Below are 27,942 nucleotides of genomic sequence, written 5' to 3' on the forward strand. Positions count from 1 at the left end.
TGCTAAATCTGCAACATTTCTAACAGGCATAGCATATAGTAGGCATTCAACTAGTAGTTTGTGAGTGAACATATGAATTTGTTGGTATTTTGTAAACAAAAAGCAACATGTCATTTTGCTTATAGTTGCAGAATAGCCATAGTGATATATCCTGAAAGAACTCAAGGTAGAATTTTTATATGAAAGTGTCACTCAATTTTCTCTCCAGGGCTTGGATAACTCTCAGTGGTAAGTGCTTTTCCCAGCCCAGAATGCTCTCTTTGACTTTGTGCATGTTTCCCCCGCTCCTAATTTGCTATATGGCTATTTCTGGACCTGTTTATGTATCTGTTGTTCTGTTTTGCTCTGTATGACCATTTCTTCTTTTCTTCACTTTTTTTTTTATCTCTTTTCACTGATATTCCCCTTAAAAGGCTCTCTCTAAACAATAAACATATACTTTGGCTTTATATTGAGTGGACTTTGAAGCACGTGTCGATAATTTATAAGGTGGAAAAATGGAACATTTTTTATTTTTCTCAGCCAAACCCAATAATATTAGATTAGCCTTTAATAATGTATGCTTTTGGGTATTATTTTTGGATAGGAAAGATGTCTTTTCATTTTTACTCTGTTGACTATCTTAATGTAGATGAAACAGGCTTCCTAGCTAATTCCCATAAAAATACTTAGATTTGTTTTTTTCATCTTGTAACTTTTCATGTAGCTATTTTAAATATTACAACTCTTCATTGTGGCGGGAGAATAGTTAAAATTTTAGTTAAGAGAAAAAATATATCCTTTTTAGATCATATGTTTAGGTTATTGTATACATATAATACAGTAAGTATAAAACATTTACCTATAATGGAGCATGAGTTATTGATACAGTAAAGATAGACATATGATTAATCATATATAATGCTAAAACTATTCTGGTGAAATTTAATCTTTTGTGAGATTCAAAAACCATTTAGTGTTTTCTCTGCTTTAGGGTATCCAATACATTTTCAGTTCTCATTTATGTTGCCATGGAAAAAAGCAATAAACATGCTTTCTGGTTTTTGGATTCTAGATACATAGGAATTGGCTCTTTATGGGGAAATCACATATGTTATTGTAAGTGGTCCTTCAAAAAGGATTTAAAATGAAATTAAAGGGCTATGAAAACATGTAGCAAAATAAACTGTAAAGACTGATAGATGAAATTGTCAGGAGTTAAGTAAAATGGTAAGCCCTGTATGTTAGAGAGTAAAGCAATAGGGAAGTGGGTGGCGAATAATGTTTATTCACTGCAGTGCTCATATATATCAGTGTACAGAGTTACAAGGCAAGAAGAAATTAATTAGAAAATTTCATCTAGAATTAGAAATGAATTCGTGGGCTCTCCTAGGGTTTGAAGGAAAAGAATTTGTTGACTCGTTTGACAGATTCTGATTGAGTGCCTCCTGCAAGCAAGGTAATCTGTATTTTGTCATTAAATCTATGCAATGGTTCTCTGAGACAGGTACCTTAATTTTGTACTTATGCTTATGAAAACTGAGGCCTAGGGAGGTAAAGTAACCTGGCCAAGGTCACATAGCTAATAAGGGATGCAGCCTTAAGGCTCAAACCCTTATTTGCTGGACTCCAAAGCCCAAGTTCTCAACCCCTTGCTCGCCTGCCTCCGACTCTGCTGAATGCTCTGTGTCAGAGCAATTTAGAACGGCTTCTGGTTCTTGAAGAGGCTATCACTAGAATTGGGGGAACAAAGTTAACATTTCAGTCTACAGATGTTAATTTCAAGAAGAGAATCCTGGGCATGTCCTGATGGTCTAGCCCATGCAGTGTGTTTGGGATTTAGTGGATTAATAAGCAGAGTCAAGCTGGTTGTATCTAAAAGATTTTACTTGAGCTCAGAGACAGATGGCAAAGCTAATTCCTACTGGACGTTTCTGATTCCCAAGGTTCTCATGCAAGGCTTAGGCTAACAGACAAAATGCCCTCATCATTAGGAGAGTAGCTGGTGTGATTACTTACAGGTGAAGGTTTGGTGGCAGCATTCCATTCTGGAGAGGGGCTGATGGAACAGAAAATGCCAAACACAAAACAGAAGACTAGGATTCATGCAAGGATTAGGAGAACAAGAGCATGGGGATAGAGAAATGCATCGTGTCATGTAAAGGGGTCAGAGTTTTCTATTGTTGAAGTAGTGATCGTGAAACCAAATAATTTGGCAAGGCGTAGAAACAAGAATGTGGCAGAGGTGGCCAGCTAATTCCCAATGGTTTATGCTTCCCTTTGGGAGTTGTTGCTTGGAAGGGTCTACTCAGCCAGGGAGATGCCATAGAAACTTTATACCAATACTCTTCAACACCTTGGTGAATGAGTTTCTAGGAAAATATAAATTACCAAAATTGTACCAAAAGATAAGAGAAAATATAAGAAATTGGGGTAGTTATCAAAAAGGAGTCATAGAAAGTCTCAGAAAGGCAATGGGTCTAGATGTTTTACTTGCTAGTACTACCAACTCTTTACTTAACAAGTATTTCCCTTATTGTATAAGCCTTTTGTGAAGTCTAGAAGAAAATGGAAAGCCACACACCTAATCACCTCATTTTAGTAGGCTAGTGTAATTCTATTACCAAAACACAAGGGCAGCAGAAGAAATGAGAGCTATATCTCACTTATGAGCATGGATACAAAAATTATAAATAAAGTATAGCCCAATCCAGTGATCAATTTTCAGTCCTCTTTTTTCTCAACTCATCATCAGTTTGGTTTCTTCCTGTTTCTTAGAACATTTTCTTCACTTGGCTTTTGGGCTTTCCAGATTTTCTTCCACTTGATGGCCTCTACTTTTTAATATTCTTTTCTTACTTTGTTTATTTCCCCAACTTCTTAAAATTAGAGTGGCCTAGACTCAGTGTTTGTATCTCTTTTCTGTCTGTACCAGCTTTCATGATAATCTCATACTGTTTCATGGTGTTATCTGGATACACACATGTATATGTGATATACATGTAATGTATAAAATGATGTATTAGGACTCTACACAAAAACAGAACCAATAGGATTTTATATATAAAGAGGGATTTATCATTAGGAATTGACTTATGCAATTATAGAAGCTAAAAAGCCCCAAGATCTATGCAGTCAGCAAGCTGGAGACCCAGGGGAGCCAATAGTGTAATTTCAGTCTGAAAGCTGCAGGCTGCAGACCCAGGAAGAGCCCATGTTTCAGTGTGTGGCCAAAGGCAGGAAAAAGTCAATATTTCGGTTTGAAGGCAGGCAAGCAAAGAGAATCCTCTCTTTTCCAGCCCTTTGTTGTATCCAAACCATGAACTGAACAGATGAGGCCCACCCACCTTAGGGAGGGCAGTCTGCTTTACTCAGCCTGTTAATCCAAATGTTAATCTCAGGCAGAGACACCTTCACAGATACACACAGAATAACGTTTGGCCAAATATCTGGGCACTGCATGATCCAGTCAAGTTGACAACATTAATCATCACAGATGATGACTCCGAAATTTATATCCCCACATTGGACCATCTCCAAAAATCCCGAATTGGTATATTCAGTGACCAACTGTTCATCATCCCTCTGTGGATGTGTAAGAGGTATCACAAACCGAATGTGTCCAAATCGAACTCCCAGTTTCCTCCCACAAACTTGCTTGTTCCACAGCATTCTCCATTTCATTTAATAGCAACCCTATTGTTGATGCAGGCCCCAAACCACTGAGTAATTCCTGACTCCTTTCTCTTGCATCCAATCGGCTGGCAAGTCCCACAGCTCTACTTTAAAAAGGTATCCAGACTCCAACCACTTCTACAACTACCACACTGGTGGAAGCCACTACCATCTTTGACAGAAATTTTGCAGTATCCTCCTACTTTATCGTCCTACTTCAATCTTTGATCCCTTAGAACCTATTTCAGTACTGCGGCCCCAGTGCTGTTAATAAAAATGCAAATTGGATTATATCACTTCTGCTTGGGCACCACCTGATGACTTCCAGTTTCACTTAGCGTAAAAGCCAATGTCTGTTGTCTGCATGATTCTGTCTCATCAGGCCACCCTCATGTGACTCTTGCCCTTCCTTCCTTCCTCCCTCCATTCCAATCACATTGGCCTCTTTGTTGTTTCTCAGACACGCCTGTCAAGCTCTCACCTCAGGGCCTTTGCACAGATGTTTTGTCTGCCTGTCCCAGACAGCTACAACTCTTTCCTTCTGGAATTTTAGATCATATTTATTCAGCAGTGAAAAGGATGCCTGGGTCCATAGATAGAGTTGTAAACACAGAAGTGATCAGTGATACCTGCTTCACCTTACACAAATAAAAATGATCTTTATTGAAACTTAATCTCATTTTTTATCTTTATCCATCCATTTTTCTCTGTATAATTGCTGGTGTAGGGGTGGGGAGCAGAAGGATGCTCAGAAACACTGGGGCACTAACTCTGGTTTCTTCCCATGCATGAGAATATGGCATTGCTGATGCTGAGATTGAATTAAAAACCAAGAGAGTGATGACTGTACCAGCTCCTTGACATAGAACTTCTTAGGTTCTTAGTGGATATGTACTCTGAGAAAAGGATTTAAGTGCTGAGTCCACAAGACTTGTGATCCAGCAGATATTTTGCTGTTCTCTTGGATCCAGCTGGACTAGCTTTACATAAAAAGTATCACCTGAAGCCACTAGGGAATTAAGAGCCAGGGAAAACTGAAAACCTGGTTGCTCCCAAGTTTTGAGTCCTTGGCTAATTAGCTGAGGACCTAATGTGGTAGCGTATGGTCTCTTCTCCTCAACTTGTAACTCCAAAAATACCAGAATCTGGTTCAGAAGAGGGACCTAAAATGCTGCTTTAGACTTTTCTTAAGGTGATGGTGACTTTTAAAATAACCTACAAACAACTACAGTTCCAAGGAGCTGAGGAAAATGACGAAAATCACCCACAGTTGAAAATGTGCTCAATTTCTCACCTAAGTCATAACTGTTGTCCATGAGTAGATGTTGGCATTCTGCAACTTGTATCTGATGATTAGTCATTTAGTTAATATCCACCAAGAAGAGGCCTCATGAAGTGGCTTTTAAATTTAGTCAGGAAAAATAGCACCATTAATGATGGCCTTGACATTCAGCAAAGCCAAATTAAGCACTCAATCTGACATTTTATGGACAGTCTGTTATAGAGAGCCTCACACTCGATGGACACTCGATAAACATTAATTGCCTGGCTGATAATGAACAGCTACCCGTCTGTCTCATATAGAAGCTGCAGTAGTGGATAACTAGGAGCCTGCTTTTACTTATTTACTATTTATTTTTTTATTTTGAGACAGAGTCAGAGAGTCCACATGCACACGTGTGAGCAGGGGAGGGTCAGAGAGAGAGAGAATCCCAAGCAGGCTCTTTGCTCAGCACAAAGCCTTATGCAGGGCTTGATCCCATGAGATCGTGACCTGAGCTGAAATCAAGAGTCGGAGGCTTAACCGACTGAGCCCACTGGGTGCCCCAAGAGGCTCATTTTAGATGCCCTGTGGGATAGGGCCTCATGAGCACCAAAAGGCGTGTGGATTTTTTTTTTTTTTTGCTTTTTAAAAAAATTAAAATGATGTCACAATTTCCTTTTAAACCTGAACACATTCATTAAAAATAGAATTCCCTTTGTGAGTTCAAGGTGAAGTACCAGTTAATTGTGGTACTGGTCAAATGTTATTTCCTTTTTAAATAGAGAGCTGAGAGCCTCTGAAGAATCATTGTCACATTCCCTTTTAAAATTGTTTGCATCCATGCCAGAGAAGTCATTAACATTTCAGATAGGATGACTGTTATTTTCATTATTGTGCTGATCGTGCAGTGTATTCATTATAGTGATGAATGGTGAACTCTGGTCTGTATTTTATTCTTTCATTGAAACTGATTCACTTCTACTGAATATAAATATTATGGAGCTAGAAAAAATATTTGCAATGTAATAATAACAGTTAACTCTTAAAAGTCATTTTATGCAGTCATTGTGCTAAGCTCTTTATGTGTATTTGTTTCAAGTGTGTGTTGAAAGACTATTTTTCTGCCATATCTTTTTCATGTTTTTAAAACTACAATTTTCATGCTTTTTATTTAAAATCAGTTTCACTCACGCTTATTTAATCACAGTGATACAGCCAACCTTAGCTTCATCTGAAAGACAGAACACATGTTTGAAGGATAATAAAGCTGATGAAAATTTTAAACCTTTACAAATTGAGTATTGAGTCAAGACAGATGGTTTTTAAAAGGGGCAAGACAGCTGATCATGTGAATCTGATGAATTGGTGTAAAGAATTATTGGGATCCATAGATATGTGCTATTCATCACTCTTATAAAAAATTGATTCAAAATGAACTGTCTACACTGGGATGATCCAGCTGCTTGTTGAATCAATTGCTTTTAATTAGCCCATCTGATGATGGTTGGGCATGGGGCTTGCATGCCTGGATTCCTGAAAGACTGAATTACCAGTGTTCTTCTCATTTAGAGGCATGTGACTCTGAAGTAATAAGAGAGATAGCCATATCAAATCATTCATATCACTTAAAAAATTACATACAGACATCTATAAATTTTCATAGGATTAGAAGAAGTTCTTTGAGTACCTTTCAGAAGTATTAGAGCTCTTGAGGATGCCTAAATTCTTTTTTTCCCATTTTGTAAGATAGGGAGGCTTTTCACATAGCCTGCACGGACAGAGCATCAGATGTGTTTACAGAAGGAGTGAACTTGAACACATGTGACAACCCAAACACTCCGTATTAAACTGGCCTATTCTGCCTTGGAATCGGAAGGTTCTAGTGAAGTGGTTGCTTAGCAACTAATGGAGTTAGAAGAAACAGTGTGTTAGCTGGGGCTCTTGCCCTCATCTGTGTATAGTCAAATAATGGGAGAGTGGCTCTAGTGTGTATTGCCAGGCTCACGACTGTCAAACCAAAATGATGAATAAAATAGAAGGTCGAAGACAGATGCCACAGCTAGGCTGGGCACCCCTATCTGTAGTCGTACACACCTTATATAATGTTGGCACACTGAAGAAAAAGATATTAAAAGAGGACATTAAAAATAAAAGAAGAGCTGTTGAGATTTTGTATTAAAAATTTAAGAGTGGCCATTAACTCACACTGGGTTTTTAAAGAGAAGAGTAAGTGATAATTAAGGCAATTCCACATTATTAAATGTTCTTCCAAAAAGTTCTCTGTAGAAAAGATGTAACAGATTCAATGTGATGAGGTCATGAGCAGAGTGTTTCAGCACTTACACATGTGCACACTTTATGATGCCAGGCTGGCATACCTGCTCCTGCTCCCTCTCTCTACCCACAACAGACAAAATAACAAGAGCCTGACCACTCTCAGTGAGTCTGGATGTGGGCTCACAGCCCTCAACAAGGTTCCAGGCAGCCACTCCCAGTGTCAGATGGGGTAGGCAAGGTGACAGTGCCTTGGCATTCTTTATGGCAAATGGAGATTCCTTAAAAGCTCTGGTTTTTTAATTCCATAGGGATGGGTCTGAGGGATTTGTGTCAATAGAAGCTCTATGATGACCACATGAAATTCCTCTTCAGGAATGTAAGATAAGAAGGAGATGGCCCAGAGAAGGTCAACCAGAGTAACTGGGGAAAGGAGGATGGTGGGATAGATTTACCTGAAGGCTGCTACCACTGTTACCATCCAAGAACATAGGACGAGCTACTCTCCCAGAGGCCTTGTTCTTGAAACCATGAGTCTTATTTAACTTTTACTTCTTATGTAATAACCGTTCTTCTCACCCCCCACCCACCACCCTGCCAAGGTGTGGCAGCCAGTCCTTCCTTGCTGGGATTTGGACTCCAGTCTTGTGCCCAGACTACAGGATTTCTAGCATCGGCCTTCAGTGTTAACATTTTATGAATCAGAGAATTTGGATTAGTCTCCTCTCCAAGAGGAGACTTAATAGTTGTAACCACATGTCAGAAAGGCTGTTAAGTATAAAAGATTCAATTTATTGAAATTCTACTACGACCAAGGGGAGAAAGTTATCAGGAGGGTGATTATGATTCAGTATTCTGGAGGTAGTAGTAATACCTCATATTCTTATGTAAAGTATCGGATATCTCATCACTTCAAATATTTAGGCATGCAAGGAGTGCCACAAGGCACAAGCTGTGCCTCTCAAACTTTAATGTGCACATAGATCACCTGGAGCTTTTGTCACAATGCACCTTCGATCCAGTAGGTGCGAGGTGGACCTGGGATTCTGTGTCTCTAACGCATCTCCCCAGGGACCACACCTTGAGTAGCGAGGGGCCAGTGATCTCTGAAGTACCTTTTAGTTTCAAGATTCTGTTTAGAGAAGAGAAGCTAGAGTTTTAGCCATCATGCTTAAAACACACCCAGTGTGACTTTGGTAAGCACCATTAAGAGCCTCGTCTGTGTTTTACAGAATCTTCCCTGAATGCTTACATTGTAATTGACATAGAATCTCTCACTCAGCCTCCTCAGTTTTTCTCCTATTGTTTTCTTCAGGCTTTCAAACTTTTCTGATATTATTGTCCTCTGAAACTTTCCTTTCTTTGTAGCTACTTCCCCTAATTCATGCAGACTGTGTATCACACCTGCTAAGTCACTCCTTGACACAGGCCCCAAATTCTGTTTTAGGACAGCTGTCAAAATGCAGTAAATCCCAGTTTGGTTTTAGTCAGTATGTCCATAGTAGATTTAGAAAGGCAGGGTTGAGGATATGAGGACAGAACAAATGGTGTCTGTGTGGGAAGATTCATTCAATAATGGCTTATCAAATATATCCAGTAAGGAAGAGTAAGTGTCATCCCTAAATACCTGAAAGAATAGACTTCTTTACATGGTGGGTAGTAAAGTATTGAAATCCCATACCCAAGGAATATAGTCGTAGACTAAAAAGTAACAGAAGCACCAGAGGAATGAGCAGAAGCCAAGGGATCTGAAAGGGTGACCCAAGGATAAAGCCAGATGTATGGATGCCATTTTCCATTTTCCAGAGTAGTAACAATTGACAAGGATAAATACCATTCATGGATAACCTGACTTCATGATAGGCAATGGTTTCTGGCCTTCCCATTTGCCATATCTTTAAGAAAAAAACAACTCGGTTTGTATCCTTTTTCCATTCCATTCCCCAGAAGACTCAAGTGGTTGAAATATGGGTGCATCCAGGAGGAGGAAAATTCTAGAGAGAATGCCTGGCTAGCCTCAGTCAGTGGAGCATGCTACCCGTGATCTTGGGGTTATAGGTTCAGGCCCCGCATTGGGTGTAGAGATAACCAAGAAAAAAAAGAAACAGGATAAAGCATAATCATGCTGGTTTTGAAGGGCTTATTATCACCATGTAATTAATTTAAGAAGCAACTGTGCCAAGAGCAAAGCTGTGAAATACAGTTAGATTCTTTGAGTAAACAAGTTACATATTTGAAAATGTTGGGGAAAACCAGTATGTTTCACATTTTTTAGCATACAAGGTGAATTTTTCTTTATATGGTTAAGGTGAGAGAAAACTGGTATTTTAGAAATATTAACTTTTGCTGCCTAATTATATGTATAGTAATCTAATTTGCTGTTTTCATTTGTCCTGATACATTATTCTCTGAGACACTTACTATACTGTTTGAGGAAGAATTAAAACAGCTACAAAATATATTGGGGGAAAAACCCTCCAATGAAACAGCCTCACTGTTTCAGGCCATTAAGCTCCCCAAATGGATTGGGAAGCTTTTGCATTTGAGAGAGAAAAAAAAAGGTAAATAGTCCAGTTCAACTGTGGTTAGTACCCTTCTTTCTTCAATGCTAGGGAAATGGGCAATTGTGGTTAACTGAACAGTCTCATGAACTGGGATTTACTACCCATTCTATATGTGAGGTATAACCAAAATGTAATAAAAGATAATCACCATTAACACTAAATTGAGCAAAATGTAATCTTTGTTGATTCAGAAGTTAGCTTGACTCTGTAATGCCACATGGCCATTGTAAACATCACTAATGACATAACACTGGGCATTTACAAGATGTAGGGGATCCGGCTGGATCTGCTGATCATTATAAGTTGCTCCTTTCAATCACTTCCTTAAACATGTTTATTTACTTTTATTGAACTCTCATAAAAGATAAGGGTTGAATGTATCCAAAACACTGCAGTTATTTCATCCAGAAAATCATTTGGATTCCTGAAAAAAACAGAATTCACAGTACATCTTGCCCATGTCCAGTGCAATTCGAAAGCTATGTGTAGTTTACCAGGTGAAAAGATCATATTTCACCAACTTTAAGTGCTTAAAAAAAATCTGTTGCTCTTATCATCTTTGAAGATGTAGTGGAATTTCCATCGGTCAGTTTTGTGACATTAATGTACCAACCTAAAATTGGTTGTAGTTCATCTTGTGACTGCATGACATCAATGTGACCTGGAGAAACTGAATTCATGTACTGTGATTTTAAGACTCAATTTGTGTCATTTCTGTGTGAAATACAGGAGGACTGACACACTATAAATCGACAGTTCTCTCTGTGGGAGGCACTTAAAGTGGATTGTGTTCTCACAAACTGGGTTTTCAATTAGAAAGATTTGTGGTGGCGGTAGCACATTATCAGCCAAGAGTGATCTGTGACAACTGTAAATCTCAGCCTGGCCAAGTCTCTCCCAAAGACAAAAGCAGTGTGAACCAAGGAAGAATCTGTGCGATGCTTCCATATTTCTGAGCAGAATCTTATCCCATGCTTTGGCAGAATGTTGTGGCTTCATAGAGGGCATTGCCATATGTTCTTACTTCTTTCTAAATGTCTAGCTTTGGACTAATGTGTATTTAGCTTATGGTAGATAATCTTTTTCTTTAACTGTAGCTACTTTAGCTATTTGTCTAAAACACCTTGCATCCAGAAAATTTCTGCCTATGTCAGATTAGTTATTTTTGTTTATGACCCTGTGTTACAGCTGGACATCATTGCAGCTGCATCGTCATCTGAACTTTTGAAGAGCATGTTGTTTCATTCATTCATCCATTCATCTCTATTTATTGTATGTGTGCCGTGCTAGGGTCTAGGGGCTCCATGGGGAGTAAGGAAGATGTGGTGCCCACTTTCACTGAGCTCGCAGTTTACCTTTTCAGGACATTCAGTGCTAAAGGACAGCACCATGGTCCCATCACCTCTTTTGCTACCAAAAGACACTTTGTCCTTCCCTGTGGGCTCTAGAAGCTCTCTTGACATTGTTTCACAAGTTCTCTTGACATTTCACAAGTTTCACAAGCTGATGAATGACTGGGTTCTTCCTTACTTTGGTGGTATCCAGTGAGGCTTTTTCTCTGTTTTTCCTTCCTTTTAGAGAGAGCTAGAGTGCACATAAGCACCCCCCAGCGGGGAAGGGACAGAGGGAGAGGGAGAGAGAGAATCCCAAGCAGGCTCCACAGCCAGCATGGAGCCTGACATGTGGCTCGATCTCACTAACATGAGATCATGACCTGAGCTGAAATCAAGAGTCAGATGCATAACTGACTTAGCCACCCAGGCGCCCCCAGTGAGGCTTTTTCTGATTGAGGTGCCTTGTAAGATTATTAAGCCCAAACATAGATAATAATTGATTTAATAATTTCCTTTTTTCTTCTTATTAACCGGTGTTGTAACTTTTAAAAATTATGATGTTTTAAACTTATAACATTAAGTTTCTAAGACTGTATGATTATCAGAATGGAGGTTGTGTGTTTGTGGAAATGGTGATGGTTTTTATGATGTGGTCAGACCTTAACGTAGGGTGTAGGAGTATGTGATAAAAGTTAAGTCCTACAGCCAGACAGGGATTTTGAGTGGGGCTGTCATTAGGAAAGCATTTGGAAGAAGAAGATTTGGGCAGAGGGCAGAGGAGGAGCTGTTTCTTAGCTCTCATTTTAATTGAGATTGAAGAGAGACTTGGGAAAGTAGGGCAGTCAGCTTGGATTAGAATAACAGCTTCTACTTATTAAGCTTCTACTTTGTGCCAGATACTGTGCTTGATATTAAGCATAATTGTACCTAAACCTCAAGACAACCTATGAGGTTTGTATCATCTCTATGTTACAGATAAAGGGCCTAAGGTTCAGAGAAACTAATACATTAGCCAAAGGTCACATGTTGAAGGTAAATTGCCACTTGACTGTGGATTATGGGACCCAGGATTTTAATCAGATGTATCTTTCTGCAGAGTCCTGAATATTAAAACTAAAACAAAGTTTTCAAAAGGCAGTTGTTAGAAATACACAGGTAACACATATTTATTTTAATGACAAATAATACTATGTAAATGAAATAAAAGTAATAGTCTTTTCCTTCCCTCTATAGTCATACCCTCTAACATAACCATACTGACAAATTTGGAGTTCCTTTATTGCCTGTTCAAACATGTACAATGATATATGTACGTTATTCAAGGGGTTGTGTTCTGTCCCCAACTCTGCCAAGCCAGGTGTCAAGTTCTAGCACCCTGGTTGAGGATGCCTGTTCTATGCCACCTTTGCTGTGGTTGCTTTTGAAAAAACCCAAGGAAAGCAGATTCAAAAAAAAAAAAAAAAAAAAAAAAAAAAAAGGCCTCCCTTGGCCTCTTGTTCTGTTCTGTAGCCTTTGCTCTGAGGGACTTTTTGCATTTCATTAACCCAGATAACTCTTGTGCAGTTTGAATCATTTCTGTCAGCAGTGGAGTTGATAGAGAGCAGCTGGGCACCATTTCAGGTACTGTTACAACTTGGAAGATCTGAAAAAAAAAATTCATATCGGGAATATATTAAAAATTGAAACAAGCCACATAATAAAAAACAGACATTGAAAACAACTGGAATTTCTTTCAGTTTTTAGAGTGGCAATAAGAAATCTAGAAGCAAATTCGGAATTACACAAATTAAAAGATCTTTTTATTATTATGACCTGTGCTTTTTAGTTTTGAAATTTTATTGATTTATTGATTTAATATTTTCAGTAGGCCATGGCCAATGTGGGGCTTGAACTCATGACCCTGAATTCAAGAGTCACATACTCTACTGACTGAGCCAGCCAGATGTCCATAGTTTTGAAATTTTAGATATTCCACGAATGCATAAGCAGAATCCATTTACATTAAAATCAATTTTCTGATAGCCTTTTATATCTATAGCTGCACCTCAATTGAAAACAACAACAACAGGGGGACTGGGTGGTTCGGTCCATCAAGCATCTGACTTCGGCTCAAGTCATGATCTCGTGGTCTGTGAGTTTGAGCCACACGTTGGGCTCTGCGCTGACAGTGCAGAGACTGGAGCCTGAGTTGGATTCTGTGTCTCCCTCTTTTTCTCTGTCCCTCCCCCACTCACATTCTGTCTCTCTCTCAAAAATAAATAAACATTAAAAAAATTTAAAACAACAACAGCAACAAAACCCCCGGAGACTAGTGTTCCTAACGTATCACTGCTTTTAACCAAAGAATACGTAAGGGAGATAGAATTCTATTTCATCGTTATGACAGTATAGAAGTTTCACTAAGACCTTGCCTTATACAGGTAATATACTGAACACTTCATATATGTAGTGTCATCTAATATTCAAACAAGTTCATGAAGTGGGTACAATTATTGTCCCCATTTTTTAGATAAGAAAACTGAGTCAGAGAGAGGTTACATGTGTGTCCCAGTCACTTGCTAGTGTTTATAATCAAGCCCAGAATGGTTTGGTTACAAATTTGCCCTTGATCACCGTGGTTCACCAAACCAAGGATTATGTGACTTCAGATCGTGTTTTTAACCATTCCCAGAGTCCCTTAACTCCCAGTGGCACTAGCAGCAAGCCAGATCAACTCACTAACCATGTTGCCAAATATACCGTATTGACCATTCACCACTAACAGTTTCTAAAGGAATGTTAGATTTCATTTATTCATGATAAAGCCAATTTCTGAAAGTGAAATCTTCTGAATGCTATTTAATATAGCAAATATAATTGTGTATGTTACACATTACATACTCCCAATGCCTTTAGGATATTTTGAATATTGTTTTTTATTGTCTCAAGTTGAAAACATTGAAAATATTCTTTACATTTCTCAAATGATAAGAGAGTAATAATTTGGTGTTTCTAACGATTAAAATTTTAACTATAAAGGAAGCTAACAAAGACAATTCTATTCATTATAAGATTTCAGAACTCTCAAATGCAGTGATACAGAAATGATGAGCTCCAGAAAGAATAATAGATCATCAATTAATACCACCATTCAATATATATTAACTTAAAATGTGTAGAATTGTGAGGATGAAAAATAGATTTATCAAAACACAAAAATCGCTAAGAGATGAATGTTAATACATTGACAAAACAAAAAAAATCACATTTCTAAAATTAAAAAATTTAGTGTGAACTAAAATATTACCATAGAGAAGAGTGAGGGGTTTTTCCCACCCACTTTTTAATTTTATCTCTATGAAGTTAGCTAAACTGTACATTCTGAAGGCACCATCCCCTTAAGACTTCTATCACTTCTGATACCAGTTGCCAGTTAGAAGGGGTTCCTAAAACTATTCTCACATTCATTAATTCACTAGGAAGTCTCACAGAACTTGCTGAAAACTTTTATACTCATGGAAATGGCTTATTACAGGGAAAGGAAACAAGTTGGAATTAGACAAGGAAAGAGACACATAGGACAGAATTGAGAAAGGGACCACATGCAGATTTGCTGGCCGTCCTGCCTCTGTGGGATCATAGCATTGTCTCCTAGCCACCCTAAGTGACAAAATGCAGAGGACTGCCAACCAGGGACACATACCCAAACTTTTGGTGTCCAAAGTTTTTATTGGGGCCCACTCACAGGTTGCCATTGTGATTGACTTTTCATCTCCAGCCTCTCCTAGAGGTCAGACTAATACCTTTAGTCTCCATTTCCTCTGGAGGTCAGAACTGATACAGTGTGGCCCAAACCACCATTGTAAATCCTGGTGTTAGACTGTCATTGGTCAAAGTTCCAACAAACAAAGACACTCCTGTCAAGCAGGATGTTCTAAGGGTCTGGTGATCACCTTCCAGAAGCCAAGGGAAAAGACCAGAGCTTCCTTTGGGTGAGGTTAATTCTTTGCTATATAGATGTATATACTTTTCTAAAAAGTGCATTTCATCGTTGGTAACGGAAAAGGGGATATTCTCTTTATACCTGTTAAATCAAACTTGTTACAAGTGTATAAATTACACTTGTGTAAATTATGTGTAAACAAAAAAGTGGGTATCTTTTGTTTTTGTTTTTGGACAGGAAGCAAGCCAGTGCATTTTTTTTTTTATTTGACAAGGTTTCATTTTATTTAATTTTTAAGCTTTCACTTGACATACTGATCATCCTGTAGACCTGATTTTCAGTAAGTTGGCCATTTGGGGAATTGGTTTGGGGGCAAATTGATTTTCAGTAAATAACTTAGTGGTTCTAGAACTCAAGTGAACATCAGAGTCACCTGGATGGCCTATCACAACGCACATCGCTGGGTTCCACTGTGAGTTTCTGTGTCAGTAGGTCTGGGCTGGGGCCCCCGCCACCCATACTCTAAAGTTCCCAGTGATGCTGATATTGCCAGGCCAGGGGCCACATTTTGAGAACCCTTGGAACAGAGTGTGTGATACATGGCAGGTGAGAGGAATGAGGTCTGTCATTAAGATGAGGTAGAAAATATGCAGAGAAGTTAAGAGACAAAGGTGCTGCTTTCCATGTCTTGTTGGCAAGTTGGAAGTGCTCCACATTTCATGGTAGCAGTGAGACCCCAGATCGAGAGACTGAGTTCAGTGAGTGAGCCTCAACACAGCCACCCCAGAGAACAACCGTGGGATTAAGTGGGACTCTGTGTGTGAGGTGTGCGATGCCATTTGTGTGTTACTCTGTTTAGACAGAGTGATTTGCAGTGGCTTTTTGTAGACGCATTTCAAAAACCAAAATCAATCTTTAATTTATGGGATGTATTTCTTTCCTAGTCTCTCTAGAACTTTTCTTGTTTCCTTGCTTTTTAAGTTCCATAACTCCCCATCCCTCCCTTTCTCTCCCATCTCAGGCGATGTTCAGTCTCTGTATGGTGGAAAGTGGAGCTGACGAGGTCAGTTTACATGGTGTGACCAGCCTTGGCTTAAAGCAGGCCCTGGAGTTTGCATACACAGGACAGGTATGGTACCACATGTCATCTGAAAGGTTTAACATTTTAACTCCAGCCAACCAGAGGGGATTATCCTTGAAGTATGAGATTTGGGTGTTTTTCTTGTTTTTCATTTTGATGTTTAAAACAAAAGTTTCACGTCTCCTTAATTTTATAACTAAAATGATGGAAAGGTAAGTAAAGCAATTTGATTTTAAATAGGACCCAAGGAGCATAATATTTTAATCTGAGCTCAGTGGCTTGCTGGTGTAATTTTAAAATATCCTAAAGAACTGTCATATGGGAATGAGTTTGCAAAATAACTTGAGTTGTTATTACTGAAGCTCTATTACTTAATCATGACTTTATTGGCTTAAAAAAATGTAAAGCCCTGAGAAGCCATGTATAACATCTTGGCACCCTGTCCTCCACACATATCTGAGATTCAGGGTCTCAAGTAATAGATTATAATGTGATGGTTTGAAAGCCAAAATTGTTCATCATTAAAATTGTCATAGAGTTTACAGGTATTTCCAGAGAACATCCATTTTCTTTTTTTTAATGAAAGAGTAATGATGAGAACTAATAGAATGTGAGTCAGTGTGTGACTATCAGAGAAAATCAAAATAAGACTGCATAAAGACCGTATGAATCTAGGTCTGAAGCATCATCGTTCTTTACTAGTTTTATGTTACTGAAACAATTATTAGAACACACAAAAACCTTCCTTTTGAAATTATTTTTAATTGAGATATAACTGACATATAACATTATATTAGTTTTAGGTATAGAACATAATAGTTTGATACATGTCCTACCAAAGTTTAGTTAATATCCCTCACCATACATAGTTACAAATATTTTTTTCTTGTGGTGAGGACTTTTAAAATCTATTTTCTTAGCATCTTTCAAATATACAACAGTATTGTTAACTATGGTCACCATGCTGTATGTTACATCCCCAGGACTTATTTATCTAAACCTAGAAGTTTGTACCTTTGACCCTCTTCACCCATTTTACCTACCTCCAACCCCCCATTTTCATTTGAGAACCACTCAAAATCAATCCACACACTGACTGGATGTTTATCCTCTTTTATAAAGTTGGGTTGTTTAATTCCATTTTATTTAACATATGTTTAGTATCCTCTATGCTAAAATAAGGAGGCCCACACCCTGGTGAGGAAGAGAGCCATACACGTAATCACATGTCCTCATTGTGTTGGGAGATATAATAGAAGCAGAATACAGGAGATAGTACAGACAAAAAGGAGGATGTGATTATCTGGAGCCATCAGTACAAACTTTCACAGAGAAGGTGGTATTTGAGTCTTGAAGAATGTTGGGAGTTCACTTTTCTGCTAAATTTTCCTCTTTAGAGGCTTATTAAACTGTATGATATTATCCACTTTCTTTTCTAGAGCTAGTAGAGTTTGAGGTATGTTTCATAGAATAATTGAGGCAAAGTCTGGCAGCTGAAATAAAAATAGTGGGTAGAAAGGGAAAAAAATCATCCATCAAGTAGCAGGTGCAAAGGGAAATAGAAAGGAAGTGGATCACAAATTCAGGGTTCAGCCCAGCCAGATTTCATGCCTTAGGAAATTCAGGTGGACAGTTATTGTTCACAGATTTGCCAAAACAGATTCCCAGTGAGCTGAGTAAATAATGTGTTATATGATTTTTGGTTTACAGATGTAAAGACAGATAGCCAGCTCTAAATTGTGTCTTGTGTAGATTTCTCTCTTCACATCTGAGATACAGTCACACCCGCATTTGCCCATCCCTAAAGTACTATTGATAACCCGTAGCTCATACTTTGCTGGTATGCAGTGGGAATGAAATAGTAAATCTTGTGTGTTTTTTAAATAAAACTATCCAAGTAAGTAGTTTTTGTACTTAGTTGCATTAATAACGAAAAAGTTTAAGCTCAGAAGCTATGGGCTGCAAAGCATTTAAATCATTAGTAAACAGAAGGGCACAAAAATTGCTATAAAGGCTGAGTTAAAACATGCATGCAGATATAAGTGGCTGTCTTATTGTTTGCTTTTGATTGCCTTGTAGTTTCTTTCACATTATGTAGAGAGATAGATAGTGCCTGTGGCATAAAGGATTTATGAAACATGAACTTTATGAAGGGGGCTTTTTGAAGAGTAAGAAAACTGCTTGGGAAGAAGTTTGCAATCATATTCATCAGTTAGGAGTCATATGCTCATATTCCACTTTTATGAGGAGAAAGGAAAGCCAATAACTGCTTAAAAAAAAAAAAAAAGCAAGCCCTAGGGCCAGACCCAGAGTTGCATTTATTCTGCCCAGTGACCTGTTTCTGATGTGTCCACCCACAGAGCGGCAGCCAGCCTGCAGCATATAGCAGTAACTCATCTGTTCAGATTGTGTGCTGAGGGACAGGAAGTGGGCTGGCATTTCATGGAGCATCTTCTGCAAGAACAAGGACACTACCCTAGGCACTTTATGTGTGCTGTTTGAATTCATCTTCTAGACAGGTCTGCAGAATGCAATGATCCATCGTGAAGATGATGGGCCCGGGAAGGTGCAGGGAATGACTGAAATCACTCTCCCAGTGAATACAAACTCAGTGAGTCAAGTCAGTCTTCTTAATTTCAAATCCATTGTTCTTTCTTAATGTCCTAGGTCACTGAGGAAAGGTTAAGTCATATTTGTTCCACTTTGTTGAAGGAGGCAGGGAAGCATTTGGACATTTTAGAGAGTGACCTGCTCTCATCCTGGGGGCCTTTTTAACACTCAGTTCATGAGGGCTCCAAGTTGCTGCACTGGTAATATGATTACTCTTTGCTGCACAGTGGACATTGATATAGTCTTTCTTGGACAACATCCATGGTACTTTGTTTTCTTAAACACCAAAAATGACATTATAATAAGTCTGTTTTCCGTTTAAGATGTGAACAGAGATAATGGCAGAACGTGAAATTGCAGTGTGCTTGGGAAATGCAGAAAGCTGCTTTCTCTTGCTATGGAATCAAAGTTAACATTAAGCAAAGAGTTTGGCACATGGAAGCAGGAGTAAAAGCATAGTTCTTCCGCTTCTTGTTTTTTTACTATTGTGGATATTTGCTAATCTATTGTCTTTTAGTCATCATATAGATTTGTAAAAATGAGGGTTAACATTGAACTTCTCTACCGATAGCTATTTTTACTGGCAGTTGATTATACCTTTAGTCAGTGGTAGTAGGCATAGTATAAAATATAAGTATTTTAAGTGTCTGAAAATTGTTGCTGTCTTGGGAGGTACATTGGAAGTAGAGTGGGTGTGATGAATGAATGCCGCCACGTGTGACAAGACGTGTGCATGTTCCTCCTACATACTGCTCTAAAGCATAGCCTTCTCAAACTTGGTCACAGATTTCATCCAGAAATTTTAAAGAAAGGGCAAACTTTTCCCCTAATGCTAATACATCCTCTGAAAATGCATGCACTTTTCTTATTAAGAAGCCTTACATAGGGCTGAGCAAGCACACATTCTGCCTTCCCACTGATGAGAGATGCACGCCCTTCTTGGGGCACAGCTTGTGCTGAGGCTGGGATGCATTGCAACCCTTGTGGGTGTCTGCACAGCTATATAGAGCAGAAGCAGCCATGAGGGGCAAAGGAGCCAGGCTGCTCTCTAGGTCCTGTTCTGGGCTGGCACTGGGAGTGAGGTCAGAAGCAAATGGTGTGATGTAAACTGTCACTGGGAAGATCTGCCTTAGCGGGGAAAGGACAAAGTAAACCTAAGAAAACACAAAGTCTCACTTAATTTGGTGGGAGAGACTACCCGTTACCTTGGCCTCCCTTAGTCTGCTCACTTTCCAGCTCTGGCCAGGAATTCATTTGTGTTTCAGATCAGGAAAGAAGAAGGGGAGGAAGAAGAGACAAAAAGGGATTCTGATGGGGACATTGCCTGGGAGGAGGATTCCCAGTCCTAACTAGACAAGAGGTCAGCCACTCAAGAGTCAGCAGGTGTTGCTAAGAAAGCCCAGAAGATAGTGAGGAGCAGTTAACACCAAGACCTTTCTGTAAAGAGAAGAGGCCTGCTTCTGGAAGGACTTTCAACCTCAAAGGTCCTAGAATAGGCCCCTAGGAATTTGAGTAACTAAGGACAAAATAGGAAGCAAACAGTGCTGAGAACCACAATAAAGTTCACTGTGGCGCACTCTGGCTCTGGTGGTGTTAAGGAAGAGAGGCTATATGCCAAGTACTGTGCTAAATACCTTCCTTAGATTGGACCAAGGGGTTAAGCCTAATTAGCTTCCCCTGACTTTCCAGAGAACTGTCCTCTCGTTCTGTTCCTTGTAGCTTTGAGAGAGAAACTATGTACCCAACGATAGTGGCATTTGTAGTTTCCTTTAAAATTCCCCACCTCCAGGTACTCCCAGCTTTGTCAGCCATGAACCAGCCATGTCATATCTGGGCATCTGAAGAGAAAGGACTCTTTGGTATCCATATGCCCTTGCTTTTCTCTTTATCATTTGGTAACTCCAGCCTTGGCTCTTCATCACATGGAAGAAGCCATGTCCTTGGGACTCCCATCCTAATTACCTTCCTCTTATCCAGAGAATGCTTTAGTACAATCTTCACAAGGAGATTTTGTGTAACCATTAATATTAATATTTTAAAGTCTTTGGAAATATAGTAAAGTATGATACTCTATTAAGTGAAAAAAACGTTTTAGCCATAATTGTGGTTATGTAAAAATATTCATGCACCAGAAATTGTAAACTCGAGGAAACTATCCCTTAATATTCATGCTCTGTGCAGCAAGGTTTTTCTTCCTGATTCTGATTTGATTCCTTAATAGGTTCACATTATTATTTTTTTTTATGTGGCACTGATATGGCATACACTGTAGCATTCCATTTTGGTGATCATCGAAACTGTATTTATTCTCCACAGCCGAATATTTTCCTCTGTAGACCTGAGCACTCAGACCCAGCAGCAAACTGACAGGAGTCTTAATTGGAACTGCTTCTCATGGACCATCCCTTCAGGGATATATGTGTCACTTTCCACGCAAAAAGTCCCCATAAGATTTGCTTATAAACATAACCTGGTTGAACTAAATGGTAGCCCATGAACAAATCTGGGAGAAATTTTTCTTAAATGCATCACTGGGGAGCCATGTTCAAGGCTTTTCAGTGATTTAAATATTTTAGCTGTAGAATCCTTTCTTCGCCTAGCAGTATCTACAGAAACCTGGCAAGCAAAAAGCCCCTAGGGCCCTTGTACCATGCCCCAGGCTTTGGAGGCCACAGTCCTAAATCCACATTCTGAGGAAGAATATTTTGAATTGTGCAGAAAGTGATCCTTTTCTCCTTCCCTTAATTCCTGTCAGAGCTGTGCCAGAGTCCACATTGGAAGGTTTGAGAGTGAAATGAAGGAAGTTTGAATGTCATCAGTGATTTTTGCTTCCTTGGATCCTTTGAAATTCTGCATTATTTGCCTTTGGAGAGATTTTCTGTTTTATCAGTGGGTCATTGAAACATACACACAAGCAGGTGTGTCCCCTTTCCGGCTTACTGTTTCAGGGTGAAGATGTTACCTGTTCCTGTTCATGGTTTCACAGGAAGCAATCAACTGACTTGACAGACAAGAACCATATGCCAAATGGAATTTTCATGGCTTCCTAAGTTGTTAAGTAAAACAATAAACCTTGACATGTTTTGGTGGTCAAAAGTGGTAAGGACAGGTTGGGGACCTAATCTTCTCTTGTGAAAAAAATGAAAAGTGAGATTTCAAAAGTCTGGGTCCTGACTGACCCCCAGAAGCTTACTTTTCTCAGCTGAGGACCAAGAACCCAAGCACTCCGTGGCCTGGAAGCCCATCTGTTCTTTACAGGGAACAGTTGACTCACACAAAGTGAAGTCATATGGGAGGACCTCCTCCATGTAGAGCAGGACCAGTTCTAATTAACAGTCTCTACTTCATGCCAGCCTGTTCTCCTGTATTTGTGCCGTCTGGCCAGAATGTACTCAGGTGTAGTTTATACTGCAGGAATTATAAAGCCATTTGCTCAGCATATCCACATCTAAAATATCTCTGTGTAATGAAGTATAATTGCCACACACTTCTGAGATCTGCTTTCATTTGGTAATAAAACTGATACTTTGTTTTTTTTTTTTTTAAGTTTCCTGACTCTTCCTTAATAATTTGCAAGTTTGGGTTTCCGAGGTGTCCCATAATCACTCTGCAAAAACAGAATGGCTCCCTAACCAATGCAAAATTTGATTCAGATGTTAAGACTGGTAATGCCACACACGTGCCAAGAGGATATAAAAAGGTTTATCACTCACATAATGAGGCTTTCTGGGGAGAGCAGGGTGGCTCTTAAGCAGGCCCAAAGATGGCTTCAGAGGGCATGTAGGGGGTGATTGGCCTTGACTTTTGTTGTGGTTAGGGGTTGGGGCTGGAGGATTCTCCACTCAGGCAGGAGCTCATGTGGTTTGAACTCCTGCCAGCACCAAGGAAGAGAGCACTCAGTCTTTCCTGAACTTTTCCCCAGGTGCGGGGCAAACAGGAAAGAGAGAGGGCTGGGGCTTGAAAGCTGTCAGTAGGCAAACATCAGAAATGGAGTCAGACCTCAGTTACATTAGTCTAGCATTCTACTTGAGTGAGAGTAACATTTTATTTTTTAAAAATTTTAAAGTGTTTGTTTACTTATTTTTGAGAGAGAGGGAGCATGAGCAGGGGAGGGTCAGACAGTGTGAGAGAGAATCCCAAGCAGGCTCTGCGCTGTCAGCTCAGAGCCCCGAGCAGGGCTCGAACCCAAGAATAGTGAGATCATGACCATAGCAGAAAGCAAGGGTTGGACGCTTAACTGAGCCATCCAGGCACCCCGAGAGTCCTATTTTAGGCATAGATATTTTCCTTTGAGACATTATGAAACTCAGTCACTTAGGAAAACAAAATGTGTTTAAACAATATGCCAATAGTGTATTTGATCTTTCTTGGCATTAATTCCATGCTGAGGAACCCATTTGTGGGCCACGGTGCTTGAACTTGTGTAGAGAACGTGCATAGTGAGAACATGATTAGGGTCTCTGGATATCTGAGATAGCATTAGATGACAAGGATGAGTGTGGCCCCTTTGTGTTTTAATCTTCTCTGTATTATATACTCAATTCAAATGAGCTGGATTTGTTGCCTGTCTTTACTCTCCTTCCAACTCTACCTCCCACCCTCCCTCTACTGCCAGTATAAGGAATGGAAAGAGAAGTATTTCCTGTATGCTCTTGATAATGGCTCTGTTGTCATAAGTGGGGCAATAAACAGTCAGTCCTTTTCTAGCCAATGTCCTCTAGAGTAGAATCGGCTAATATCCAGCAACTTAAAATAGTAGGTCAACCCACTTAGTTAATTCAGGGTAGATTTTGCACTTCTATGCACTTGTTTCTTTTGGATGTTTTGGCATCCAAATCGTTGCCAAACATTTTACATTTTACGGTGTTCATCTCAAATTTTTCCTTTGCTGTGGTGGATGAGCAGTAACTCTTGTTTTGGAATATTTCTGAGCAGAAATCAAAGCAGAATTTCGAAACAGTGTTCTTTCTTGATCATTGGAAGTTGTGAACATTGGCTGCACTCTGAATCCTCCCCTAAGGAAATCCTACCCTTCCTTTAGGTGCTCCTTCAAGTCAGCTGTGAGTGGAGGGAGGTTAACAGTTTATTTCATGGAGGAACTTGATTAGCTTATTAATTTTCATAAGAAGATGTCAGCCTATTGATGACTTTTTAAAGTACATCAGCTTTTCCCCTGATTCAGCAAAAGAGCATAATTACACTCCAGCCTCAGCCTGGTTTCTGGGACAACTCTTACTAAAGGTTCATTTGGGAGAAATTATATTCATAATGGGTTTCCAGAAGATACACAGTCTGTCTATCAGGCTTGGTGATTCTCAACCTCATCTGTCAGGCCTTAATATAAAAAGACAGCATTGAATGTCTTAGGTTATCCTGAAATGAAATTCTTAGACAGTATAACTTACCTACATAAATTACTCTACATATCAATAAGAAATCTTAACCATCTATGAAGAATAAATAGAGAGAAAGTGTAACAACAATAATATGTTCAGTATATATATGCTGGGGCAGAACTCTTTCAGAAAATATAATGAAATGATTTTCTAAAATAGTAAAATTACATACAAAACAAAACAGGAGACTTTTCTTGGCTTTTATTGTGGTAGCACTCCTGGAAAATTCAGTTTATCTTGATACCAAACAAAAAACAAATTGTGCTTATATGTAAAACAGAGATAGATTCTGGGCTCAGACTTTTATAAATAAGTTTTTCACTTCTGTGCACGTCCAGCAGGCCATTCAGATGTGCAGGACATAGGGCATTTCTGTGGTTGGTGACTGCCCTGTACATTGCATGACATCTAGCATCCTTGGCCACCACCCAGTAAATGCCAATAGTGTCCCTTCTACTGGGACAACCAAAAATACCTGCACAAATTTCTCTGCTGTTCCCTAGAAGGTTAAGAACCACTGATCAGCTGTTCTAAATTTTATACCTGGATCAAGGTAGATAATCAGAAAATCGAATGTCTGAGTTTTAAAGAATCTCTTCATTAACTTTTAATTCTTATGCAAAATACATTTAAAAAATTTTTTTAAACATTTATTCATTTTTGGTAGATGGAGTGTGAGCAGGGGAGGGGCAGAGAGAGAGGGAGACACAGAATCTGAAGCAGGCTCCAGGCTCTGAGCTGTCAGCACAGAGCCTGATGCAGGGCTTGAACCCACAGAACCATGAGATCGTGACCTGAGCTGAAGTTGGACGCTTAACTGACTGAGCCACCCAGGCGCCACAAGATAAAATCTATTTTTGATGGTATTAACAGTAGCACCAGGTAAGTCATCCAATGACACTCTTAATGTCTGCAGGAAAATTTCCATTAGATCTCAGGGCCTGGAGAAGCTAGCATTCACTTTAGTATTTGTATCTTTTTATCTCATATTAGGTTACACTTCTTTTTTAGTTTGATGCTAGAAAGCTTAGAGCCATGTTTGTGACCTACTTTCAATAGTTATAAGGGTATAAAAACACATGTATGTATACCCCTCCTTTCCTGATCTCATATTACTTTTTGTTTCCTGTTTTCTCTTAGGTTGAGTGGCTTATGTTCCTAATTTTTAAATGCTTGTATTGATGCCTCAGATCCTATTTATAAATAAATAAATAAATAAATAGGGTAAGTGAAGAGATTGGGAACCTCTGAAGTCTTTGAAATCCCAGAGGTACTCTAATGTTTTTTGTGGGCACGAATAAAGTGGTAACACACCCTATTAGTCCTGCCTTTGAAAATGAAGTGTCTGCAAATTCCCAAGTTGTTCCATAAATAAACCATTCCACTTGCTTTCTAAAGTTTTTTCCATCCTTGTTTTCAGCACTAAAAATAGGGCATATCGTTTTTCATCTTTTAAAATAAAAAAAAAAAAAATCACCCAAGGGGCGCCTGGGTGGCTCAGTCAGTTAAGCATCTAGCTTCAGTTTAGGTCATAATCTCACCGTTCATGAATTCCAGCCCCGAGTCAGGGTCCCTGTCTGCACAGCGCATGCTTGGGATTCTCTGCCCCCCTCCCTCGCCCCTCCCTTTCTCTCACTCTGCTTCTCTCTCTCTCTCTCAAAATAAACATTTTAATTTTTTTTAACGTTTATTTAGTATTGAGAGACAGAGACAGAGCATGAGTATGGGGGGGGGGGGGCAGAGAGAGGAGGAGACATGGAATCTGAGGCTCCAGGCTCCAAGCTGTCAGCACAGAGCCCCATGTGGGGCTCGAACTCACAAACTGCGAGATCATGACCTGAGCCTAAGTTGGACGCTTAACCGACTGAGCCACCCAGGCACCCCATAAAATAAAAAATTTTTAAAAATCACCCAAAATGTTTACATGAACCTAAATAGGAATAAAAATGAAAAATAATATTCACTAAATAGGAATAAAAATGAAAAATAATATTCATCCAAATTCTGTTCACCCAAAACCTAACTTATTTACACATTATATGTTGTTTCCCTGGTTTATTTTTCTTTTTCTGGCCTTTACCCATATGCCTAAGTAGTTTTATATAGATTTTTGTGACTATAATTTACTTAATTTCTTCTCTGGAATTAGATAAAGTACATTTATCCATAAATGCTGCCTTATTGTAATCTAGTTTTTTCATTCATTTGGATTATTTTAAATAAATTCACAGACCTAGAATTACTTGGTCAAAAGGAGAAAAGTATTTTTTGTGAGAACTGCCTTCTGAAGGAGTTTTGCAATGGCTGCTGTTGGACAACGAGCTTTCTAAACTTTTCCCCTTAAAATAGAATACGTGAGCCCTCTGCTGGAAGCATTTAGTATTTGTATCCAGTAGTACCACGTTGAAGTTTTACAATTCGAAATGTAGGATGTTTAAAAAGAAAACAACCTGGTAGCAAAAATATATAGTCTCTGTGGTTGATTTCAAGATAAAAAACAACTGGCCAACCAGAAGTTTTGAGAAGATTTATATTATGAATACATTTTCCATTTGAATAGAATAATGACGCAGACATTCAAATGAAGGACTAATCTGAACACTCTGAATGTCCTAAGTTAACTTGTGAGTATTTTATTTCTTTTGCACACTTCATTAAAAGCATCCATTTATAGTTTATTTTCAAATTGAGAGCCACTAACTCATCAAATACTTAATGAGCACCTACTTTGTGTTAAGAACTTAGATGCTAGGGATGCACTGAAGAAAAAAAAAATACATGCTGAATGCTTTCTCAGAGTGGATTGAATAGTGGTTAGAAATGCCACATCAGCACACCATTGCATTATTGGAAATGGATTACTAGGGGCTTAAAATATTTGGAACATAGTGAAGTGCCTGGGGATGTTTGATGCTCCAAAAGTTATAATAGGAGAATGAATAATTGAGCCTTCATAGAGTACTACCTGAAAAATAACAGGCTAATTTGCATTTTGCTTTGCGGGGAGAAAAATAATACCTATATGATCTATGGTAATTGAATAGATACAGCTCTTAAAAAATCGATCATAGCCTTGCATGGATCTGTCAGGGTAGAAACAGTTTGGCACAGCCCAAAGAATATAGCCACTGACCTTAGGGGGAACCAAGCCTGATTCCAGTCTGTGGCAACTTTGGAGAATTATCTAGTGCATCCTACTGTAAGTATCAGCTCTGTAGTTGCTGGGGAAAGTTACCATTTTCACTTCAAATCCACGATTCCAAATCTTGGATGGAAACTCATCTTTGCCAGACAGTGCTAATTGGTTTCCAAGTTAATTTGCTTTCCTTTTCTTCCTGGTGCTTTTCTCATTTCTTCTCTCCTCTCAAACCCTGCCCACCCCTCACCCCATTACCCTACTTCCAGTATACCAAGCACAAGGAAAACTCACCTTCCTTTGTGAAGATAGGTGCAGACAGGAAGATCGGCATCTTTTCACCATCAAATCCCCAGTCCCCTGTTCCTGTGCACTTGTTCTGTGTATTTCTGTCTTTCATGGTGGAAGAGGTATCCTTGCTCTGTCAAAAATTAACCTCTCCACATAAGCTCTGGATCATACTCCCTCTGTTCCTCTCAGGCTTCACTCCCGAAAGTGTCTGTCTCTTCTGTCGTCACTTTCTCCTTCTCCGTTGGAATATCCCCACAAGCGTATAAACATGCTCTATTGCTCATGTTTCAAATTCCCTTTCTTGTTCATATATTCCCCTTCAGCTACTACTTGTTTCTCTACTTGCCTTCACAGAAGAACTTATGAAAAATGTTGTAAGAACTTATGAAAATGTTTACTCATTTTCACTCATTTTT

At 39.1% G+C, this 27,942-nt stretch overlaps 1 protein-coding gene and 1 long non-coding RNA gene across 17 annotated transcripts in view; one reads left to right on the forward strand and one right to left on the reverse strand.

Moving 5' to 3' along the window:
* The window catches only part of KLHL32 (kelch like family member 32), a 244,189-nt gene that overhangs the window by 83,496 nt on the left and 132,751 nt on the right, over window positions 1-27,942 (forward strand). For 15 of the 16 annotated variants that reach the window (XM_042939405.1, XM_042939403.1, XM_042939409.1 and 12 more), the window contains one exon: window positions 16,034-16,141. The exons of the other annotated variant lie outside the window; for it this stretch is intronic. In XM_042939405.1, the coding sequence (XP_042795339.1) occupies window positions 16,034-16,141 (108 nt within the window). The remainder of the gene's footprint in view (window positions 1-16,033; window positions 16,142-27,942) is intronic. 16 annotated transcript variants of the gene reach the window in all.
* On the reverse strand, window positions 12,352-27,905 carry LOC122220200. The gene is made up of 2 exons (XR_006202718.1): window positions 27,530-27,905; window positions 12,352-12,732 (listed from the first exon to the last, which is right to left on the reverse strand). It is a non-coding gene; the product is annotated as an uncharacterized LOC122220200 (long non-coding RNA).

This window comes from Panthera leo, chromosome B2, assembly GCF_018350215.1.
Source record: "Panthera leo isolate Ple1 chromosome B2, P.leo_Ple1_pat1.1, whole genome shotgun sequence".
Taxonomy (NCBI): Eukaryota; Metazoa; Chordata; class Mammalia; order Carnivora; family Felidae; genus Panthera; species Panthera leo.